Raw genomic sequence first — 8,883 nt, forward strand, 5'->3', positions numbered from 1 at the left:
GGGTGGTGTTATAGGCTAAAAAATGGATTTTTAAAAAAATATTTTTTTTTCAACATTTAAAAAAAAAATTCACGGGAAACGCCGGTCCCTTCAGCTAGTAATTATAATAATAATAATAATTTAGTTTGAGTAATCAATCACCATTATTAAGGGGGGCCGTATGCCTAGTTTCAAGTATAATATCATTAAAAGTTTTGTTTGATCAAGTATGAATTAGATATCACTGTTTAAAACTTTTGATTTTGGTTTCTCTACAAAAGTGTCTTGCGCATTTCTACCGCAGGAAAGCATATAGGAATTATCAAAACTAAATACTTTTAAACATAGAAAAGCTAAGATTGTACTTGATTAAATTGTATATACTCTAGGTAACCTGCGGAGAGCACAGTCAAGCTAACTCTGATCCTAATGAGGTTTCTATGACGGTAACTCAGGTTATCATCCATCCTAAGTATATCGAAGCATCTTCTAGTGGATACGATATTGCTATCTATAAGGCAGGGGGTCTAAATATTCTTATATTTGCTTTGTGTCTTCTCTCTTGGCTTTTATGTATTTAATATAATTGTTGGTGTGCTCTCAGACAGTCAGGATAAAAAAATGTTGTCGTAAATTTTGAAAATAAAATTCACAAGCATGATATATACACAATGCAGCAACCCATAAAAACTATAAAAATACGGGATTTAAGCAATCTTGTTTGTTGCAATACAAATGGTTTTAACATAAGTAATCAATCAAACTGCTGTTTCATGTTCATCGGACTATTTAAAGTCATTACTTGAGTATTACTGTCGTCTTCATAATCCACAGCTTAGGGGCACACTGTAGATTAAAGAACTGTAAAGGAATTAATATTTTGCCAAAAACTCACATCTTTTTATCTTTGCAACTCCATGTCGTAGACCTTTGATATTTTAAACTATGACGTCTGTTATATCAAATATTCTAGATTTGAAATATCAAAGGTTTAGGCCATCACGTTGTTAAGATTTGGGCATTAGAACATTTGAGTTTGTGACAAAAACTCAATTCCTTTATATAAGACTATAGATCCTCCCGGTGTAAGGTTGAGGATGCTCCTCTAGTAAATAAGATGGAGAGGAAGAAGATCTGGCCTGTATGTTTACCAGAGATTGACACGAACAAAATATTTTATACATGCACAATCTAATCTCAGACTTGGAGATATTGTTTAGATTTTACTCTGATGTATCTGGACAGCTTAAGATCTAATTATATTGCAAACAGTATTAGGTTATATTCAGTGATTTCTCAGACACGGCCCTCCCACTGAATACTCCGGTTTATTTAAAGTACCTGACCCACATTTAGCATGAAAGCAAGATGTGCAGCACAAAATACATACCGACGGTATAACGGAACAGTACATTATATGAATCATCTCCTTCTAGCGAGATTAAAATACTTCTCAGCCATGTCCATGGGAGTTCCAAATCATCTCTATCCTCCTCCAAAGTTTTATTCGCATTGATATTTCGCATTTTTTATGTCCGTGTAAGCGTAGCAATGGACATGAAAATAATCGAATCATCACGTGCTAATATCATAACTCAACTCTTGACAGCTGAGTCAGTTACAGTCATATTCATGATTTATATATCTATATAATAAAACAAGACATTCGTATATATATATATGTTGCGTATAGCCGGCCAAACGGCTGAACCGATGTGGCTGAAANGCTAAAAAGTTCGTTTTTTTTTCATTTTTTTTTACATTTTTTTAAAAACTTTTTATAACATTTCTTAAAACTTTTCTTATAAAACTTTTTTCCACGGGCAACGCCGGGCCTTTCAGTTAGTATATTTTAAATTCGTACAGTAACAGGGTAGGGATCAGACCCATAAAACTGTAACAATAGAAGACGAAACAAAAAACACTTTGTTTTTTTTGATGCTGTTTGAAAGCAAACGAATTTTCTTGAAAATTAACTTATTTTGTTAAATGGGTCTACGTGTGCACTGTAAAATTTCTGTGTTATAAGTTCATTGGACTAATTGAAGTAATAACTTGAGTCTAAACGTCGTCTTCTTACTCTACAGTTTTCTGGGTCCCACTGTACATATATAAACTGATGAATATCTTGTAAAATATTCTGAATCTGACTGCAGGGAGTATGCCAAGGAGACAACATTTGTTGCAGGCTGGGGGATAACCAAGGAGAGAGAAATACATGTAAGTATTTAATGAATTTAAAGGGAGGGTCTGGCTAGACATGGTAGTTGAACTGAGAATACAGTATTGTAGAGAAACTTTTTAGGAGCATTAAAGACCTATCGGATGTTTAAACGTTTTACGTTGTTTAATTGTTCAGCAAGAGCGAAAATTCAATCTTTAAAATCCTCGATCCTGCATTGTCCATTCTGAAGAAATGATTTTGAGAAATGGGTTTAAAAAAATTATTCGATAACGACAATAAAAAATGTAACCAAAATTCTACAGTAAACTAATTAGATGTTTAGGAATATATTTTTAAAAAAAATTTGTTAATAAATTAATGTTTGAATCAATTCTTTCTTTTTCATCAATATATACTGAATTTTTTATTTTTTACAAATCTTTCTTTGTTCGCAGATTTACTCAAATTCTTCAACTTGTTCATTTCAATAGAAATTACAGGAAATCTACCGAAAATGTTTGGGAACAAGGAGACATTATACAAAACTAACAATTGCATAAGATTCCTTATTTTCGATGATACGAGTCAATTTTTATTATTGTAATCTGTTCCTAAACAACTAATTAGATTACTGTAGAATTTCGTGGTCGTCATTGAATAATAAAAAAAGATTCTCAAAATCTCTAATCTCTAAAATGGACAATCTCTGAGAATTTTAAAGATTGAGTTTGCACTGTTGCTGAGTAAAAACGTCAGATAGGTCTCAAATGAATCTTTAAAAATTTCTCTATAACAATACTGCATTCTCAGCTCAACTACCATGTCTAACCAGACACTCCCTTTAAAAGGTACTGTAGACCTCTATTCAAGTGATCCCTACATTTGATAAGTGGGATGTTTGATTTACAGTTAAAGTACCCTTTAACACTCGGTCTGATCAAGTTTCCTTGTAGAGTTTGCAATGAATTTTGAGCGAGAAAAATATGACTTTCTTAAAAGGAACCGTTAAAGGATACTGAAACGCGGATCAATTATGGATTAATTGAAATGACGTCTTCAGTTCTTTTGCTGATGATGGTAATGAGTATGATGATAATGATGTTGATGGGGATGATGATGGTGATTGTGATGATAATGGTGATGTTATGATGACGATAATGATGATGATGATAATAATGATAATGATGGCTATGGCGATGATGATGGTACTTATTATGAGAATAATTCTATAAAGAATAAGAAATGAATTGTTGAACTAGGGTCAAAGAGTGCAAGTGAAGGGCATACCTGATGTAGCTAGACATGCATCTGTAACTGTCACCAACTGTGAAGACGCGGATAATTTTGAATATCCTAAAGGATTAATCTGTGCTTCGGAACCAGGTTAAATATATTCTTTTTCATTCATCTATAATTTTTCATCTCCGAGGATAACTATAAAGAGTCTGTAGACGTAATTTTCATGGACCCACCAATCATGGATATCCATGATTAAGATTTTGAAAAATTTAATAATTTTCAAGTCTGAAGAACGACGTTATCTTCCACATTATTGATCAGATAAAGGTTTCAAGGGTACCGTTGTGAATCATATATGTGCCCCCTTTAAATACCATTGATAACCCCCCTCACCTTACTATACTCCCATTGATAATCCCCCTCACCTTACCATTTACTTTCAATGGCCATTGATAACCACTAAATGTTCCTGTGTATAGGAAAGGATTCTTGCCAAGGGGACAGCGGAGGACCTCTGGTTGGAACAGCGCATAAATATTCTGATGCAAATACTAAACGATATTCTTGGATAGGAATAGTTAGCTTCGGAGTTGGTTGCGCGGAGGTTAGATTTCAACCATTTTAAATATACAGGTTTACCCATAATATAGGAGACTTTATTGGAGACAAATGGGCGCAATGTTTTTAATCCTTTTTTAAAGTTCATTGTTCCTACACATCCGTAAAATCGTTTCTGTCATTACCAAATTATTTGAGTTGTTATTTAAGACTTTATTTATGGCAATGGACCAAGTTTAACCCCTAAATCGCTAGGTTTTAAGAGCTTTCAAGTAGTCATTAAAGTCTCATGTTTTAATGTTTTGTGGGTAACCCTTATGATATTATTTATAAATATAACATTTTATTGTTTTGTTTAATCCAGCTCAGTGCATCAAAAGCATATTTTGTTTGAAATTTTTAAATGACTTTTTCTTTTGCCTTTGTTCTTACATCTTCAGCTTCCGTTTCTTCCAAAGCATTTGTTTTACCTAAAATTTACTGAAATAAATGGCATATGTAGAAACTAACCCTAACAGATAGAATTATTGAATACATACCTGATAAACTGAGATATAGACAACTCGAACTTTAGTAATCAAATTTTCGGCCAGTCTTGACTTTAAAGTGTTGCAACACAATAGCCTTTGTGCTTACCTTTCAAACTCACTTATACTTTTTTGTAGGCGAAGACATATACATTTAACGCACTTGACCCAATGCTTAAATTGTCAAAACACTGCTCGATTTTTGTGGGAGAGTGTGCACAACTGGGTTTGCAGTGAATAGCAAACGACAATAACATTTCCGCTTGTATTATGGTGTCAAGATACCGTGTGTGAATCGAATATGCTCCCTTTACTTTCTGCTGTAACATTACAGAGAAGTTTTGATGATTTTTATGTTATTTTTCTGATTTAAATTCAGGTTGGGTATCCTGGAGCCTACACGAGAACATCTTGCTTCCTCGGCTTTGTGGCCGAAAAGTTTAATCTAAAATCAGATTTTTCGGCGGCCGGCGGGAACCCCAGCTGGTCAACTGATTGTCCTGAAGGCGCGAGCAGCAGACAATCCGCCAGACATAAGTAAGAATCAGTTTAGTTTTATAGACATAGGTTCTTCCTGGAAAATGGCGAAAATTTAAAATCTTAATATTTTAGTCCGAAACATATCGAATCAAATGAATTTTGGAAGTTTATGAGGAAAAAGATAAAAACGCAGTTAAAAACTGTCAATTAAATAGACTTTTATCAATTGCATAGCATTATGCAACTTTTAGTCCATGACAGGAAGTGTCAGTTCTAATTTAACAGAATTAATTAAAATCTTGAATTTGTGGATTACTGAAAGTTCACTTAATGATTGCTCCCCCCTCAGGAGTTCTTGTATGCGCCCCTGAGTTCAATATATGCCAGATGCCTCAAATACAGAAATAAACTTATGTATTATGACCTAAAACTATTAGTCTCGGAATTTCCAAAATGTGGTCTACAATTTTTGCACCTTAAAAGTTGACAGAGATATTGAGAGGTATGTCCAGAAATTATTTTAAAAAGACATTTCCGTTAATTTTTAAGATAAAAGTAAGACGACCAGAATTTGGACATCTCGTAAACGTAACCCTGATGCGTTTTAGCGTTGGTACCCGCTAATTAAAGAAAAAGGCCTTTTTATTCGTTTCTCAATCTTATTTTATTATTAGAAGCTGGTATAGAGGGAATGGGAGACCTCGAAGCTCTGTTAGAAAAGGATCTCGGAAAGACACTATAAACCCCGTCTCTGAAGAGAAGACCGAACCTAAACCTACAGTATCCAGTAATAACACGGATTCAACTACCGAGAAATCTCCTCAATACTTCCCAAAGGAAAACCTTGTTACTATTCAAGATTTTGAACCAGAGAAGAAAGAGGAGCAAACAAAAGACGAAACTAAAGCAAAACAGACGAAAAAACAGAAGATAAGTAAACGGAAACAGAAGAATAAACGAAAAAACCAAAACAAAATGAAAATAATCCATGTAAATTAGCCATTTTCTTGTCCTACAATCCTGGTGATAGAAATAAAAGTATTAGGTATTAAATGTATATTTACTAAGAATGAAACCCTGTTGTTTTATAAACAAGAGACACAAAAGTTACTAAGTATGTACGAGGGTTTGAAATTGCAATATCACGAGGACAAACCACCGTCCCCATCCCACATGAACTTATTAAATTGGTATTCTTAACGTTTAGAAATAGAATAAAGCTGGATTAAAGCTGTCTCTGAATCAAAATGATAACAATGTATCTTAACCCATCAGAGAATAGACGGATCTGTTTCATCACCTAAATGTCTCGAAACCTCATTTAATATGGACATTTTAAAAACCCTGCTTTCGACATCAAAATACTGTCATGTTCTGTAGATTGTAGAATAAAGATAATACCAATTATAAAGCAATGTTATTTTGTTTATTTCTCGGATCTACAGAGTAAAGAATCCATATCTCAAGTAAAAGCTAGAATTTACATAAATTTTAACTAAACAAAGGCGACTGTAAGAAAGTCCTACACTGTTCCAACAACTTGAAAAAAAGCTGCAGAGCTATTATCAAATATTGTTTGCTGGGAACTGATACAGGTTTGGTTTAAGTCATCAATACATACTGGATGGTTGGTTGGATGGTTGTACTTGTTTGAGTAATTTTGTCAATTTTTTCTTGTTTATGAACTAAACTTCTTCACGAAGCAGAAGAGATGTTGTTAGTCCTTTATAACGAGGACTATAGGTTTTAATACTTTTATTAGAACCTGAGAACCAGAATTAGAACTAAGTATTCAATGCACAATAACTGTTTCTTTTACTCATTCTCTTTTTATCTGGTGATGAGTGAAAACCATACTCCGGGTCAAGATTCAGGTTCTCCTGGAACTAGATGGAGCTAGATGCAACCTAGCTCTCGTTTCCTGAAGATGGTTTCACTGACATGCCTTGAGCTTGTAATTGCTGGATTAGTGCTTGATGTGCGGTTGTACTGCTCGGTTCAGGAGAGAAATCTAAACATTTAAAATTTAAAAATAGTTAATTGGTTTAACCCCCTCCCCCTCACTACTACTACTAGAGTTGATAAATGATTACCTAAGTCTGTATCTGGATCTAGTCTTGGTCTTCCTCGTCGTCCACCACGGCCTCTGGCGGCCGGAGGACGAACTACTCGTCTTTGGGAGATAACCACAGGAGAATCATTGTCGTCTTCTATGACAATCTCCTCCGGAGGCCCAGAGTTGGGTTTGAACATCGGTGTAATCTGACGCGGCATCATTGCCATGGCGGCGCCTGGTGCATGCTGTGATGCGCCACGGAACCTGTACAATACAATCAATTAATCTTGGTCTTTGTACATAAAATCAATATTTGGAAGTATATTTACCCAAACCTGTACATGCCAGGGTATTGTTGGTTTATCATCGCTTTAGCTTTGGCCATCTCCTAAAAATTATTAAATAATTGTTAAAAACTTTTTTTTTCATGTACAAGTTACAATAAAATCCAATGCGATGTGGCTCCCCTGTACCAACAAAGTTTCATGAGAAAGATTTTTTAACTTTACATATTTCAGGGGTTATTAGTTTTAAAGTGAAATCAAGGTCATAATTGTATTTTTTCTACCCTAAGAAAGGTTAGATCTTCTTCTTGAATTACCTGCTGATAGAAGGATTGATCGTATCCTGGGCCCTGTCTTTGTCCTACTCCTAGTGTATTCTGATTCATTATCACTGGGGTCTGTGTTCGGTGCAAATTTTGAAGCTGCATAATAGCAGACCTTGTCCTCATAACCAGCTCCTCGTGGCTTAACTCAGGGTTCATGCTCTTCAACTGGTGCTGGATCGCCATTGGGTTGATGGGGCTGGCCATCACCCTCCCATCCCCGGAGCGGGGGAGCATACCCTGGAGCATGGCCCCGAAAGCGGTTATGTTCTCGATCCCGACGTTGGTCTGGATGAGACCCTTCTTCTCGTTCTCGTATTCCTCCCAGGCAGCTTTACGTTCAGCTTCAGTTAGATTCTCATCAACCTGAACACAGTAAACTCATTTAAAGCGAGTGTTCGCGCAAAATTAAACAAATAAAACATGAATAGTTAAGAATCAAGTGGTTCTATTCATAATTATGAATTTATATATAAAGTCGTAATCTCTGTTTTGGCGTTTGTCTGATCATAACTGAGAAACCCCTTTACTGATTTGCCTCAAATTTTGATTTGGAAACCCTGTATAACCACGGGAATGTTCTTAGCTTGGTTTAATTTTATTGAGAAAGCTTAGTTTCCAGGCAAAGCTAGGTACCCGAGCTAGTATCCTATTATTATTATTATTAGCAGACAACCAATCATTCAATGACATAGGACCGACGCTCCTTGACATTACAGTGTATCCATGGGAAAAACGGCCTGCCTTGCCCTAGTAAGGAGACTAACCCAGGCGGTCTGCCCAAAACAGATTTATTTTAAATCTCTTTCATTGAATAAAAGGTTATCTATTAATAAGAAGTCCAAAAACGTTGCCTACCACTAAAACACTGGAAAAGAAAATTGGAAATGAATTAAATAGTTTACCTTGTTCTCCAGCAGAGAATCGTGATGATGAAACTTCCAGATCAACTCTTTATGTTTATCCACTAGCTCCGCTAGCAGCCTATCCTCTGGTACACTAGGAGTAGGTTTAGCGGATAAAGGTTCCTCTACATACTCGTATAGTTCCGCTAGTTCTCCCATTGTAAAGTGTCGTTCTATCTGCTGTTCATCAACTACACGAGCTGCCAGGGATTGTTTTGTAACTTGACGATCATAGATCTTTTCCTCCATTGTTCCTTTTGCCAAAAACCTAAAATATTGAAATAATATTGGTTTCAAATTGAGCATTTAGTGGTCGAAGATCCATTTTGATTAATAAGTAACTTGGATGTTTCAATGAAAATTTGGTG

General features: G+C 35.2%; 2 protein-coding genes across 2 annotated transcripts; one reads left to right on the forward strand and one right to left on the reverse strand.

Annotated features, from left to right (window-relative positions):
• Positions 1–364: 364 nt before the first annotated feature.
• Positions 365–6,000, forward strand: LOC111717489 (serine protease 29). Its single transcript, XM_023492984.1, has 7 exons — positions 365–497; positions 1,070–1,140; positions 2,133–2,199; positions 3,403–3,526; positions 3,862–3,986; positions 4,847–5,004; positions 5,622–6,000. The coding sequence occupies exons 1-7, from the start codon at positions 420–422 to the stop codon at positions 5,944–5,946; spliced, it is 948 nt and encodes a 315-aa protein (XP_023348752.1). The 5' UTR covers positions 365–419; the 3' UTR covers positions 5,947–6,000.
• A 351-nt stretch (positions 6,001–6,351) lies between these two features.
• LOC111717488 (uncharacterized) lies at positions 6,352–8,802 on the reverse strand. Its single transcript, XM_023492983.1, has 5 exons — positions 8,516–8,802; positions 7,605–7,976; positions 7,333–7,391; positions 7,041–7,267; positions 6,352–6,958 (listed from the first exon to the last, which is right to left on the reverse strand). Exons 1-5 carry the CDS (start codon positions 8,762–8,764, stop codon positions 6,855–6,857), a joined length of 1,011 nt encoding a protein of 336 aa, XP_023348751.1. The 5' UTR covers positions 8,765–8,802; the 3' UTR covers positions 6,352–6,854.
• Between the last annotated feature and the right edge of the window lie 81 nt (positions 8,803–8,883).

This window comes from Eurytemora carolleeae, unplaced genomic scaffold (assembly GCF_000591075.1).
Source record: "Eurytemora carolleeae unplaced genomic scaffold, Eaff_2.0 scaffold2660, whole genome shotgun sequence".
Classification (NCBI taxonomy): Eukaryota; Metazoa; Arthropoda; class Copepoda; order Calanoida; family Temoridae; genus Eurytemora; species Eurytemora carolleeae.

Bases quoted from the DNA above. Each gene is read 5' to 3' on its own strand.
- LOC111717489 (XM_023492984.1), top strand. From the start codon at position 420: ATGACGGTAACTCAGGTTATCATCCATCCTAAGTATATCGAAGCATCT. The intron at 1,141-2,132 runs CACGAACAAAAT...TGAATCTGACTG, and splicing joins GTATGTTTACCAGAGATTGA to CAGGGAGTATGCCAAGGAGA. The intron at 3,987-4,846 runs GTTAGATTTCAA...ATTTAAATTCAG, and splicing joins TCGGAGTTGGTTGCGCGGAG to GTTGGGTATCCTGGAGCCTA.
- LOC111717488 (XM_023492983.1), bottom strand. From the start codon at position 8,764: ATGGAGGAAAAGATCTATGATCGTCAAGTTACAAAACAATCCCTGGCA. The intron at 7,392-7,604 runs GTAATTCAAGAA...AATAATTTTTAG, and splicing joins ATCAATCCTTCTATCAGCAG to GAGATGGCCAAAGCTAAAGC. The intron at 6,959-7,040 runs GTAATCATTTAT...TTAAATGTTTAG, and splicing joins AGATCCAGATACAGACTTAG to ATTTCTCTCCTGAACCGAGC.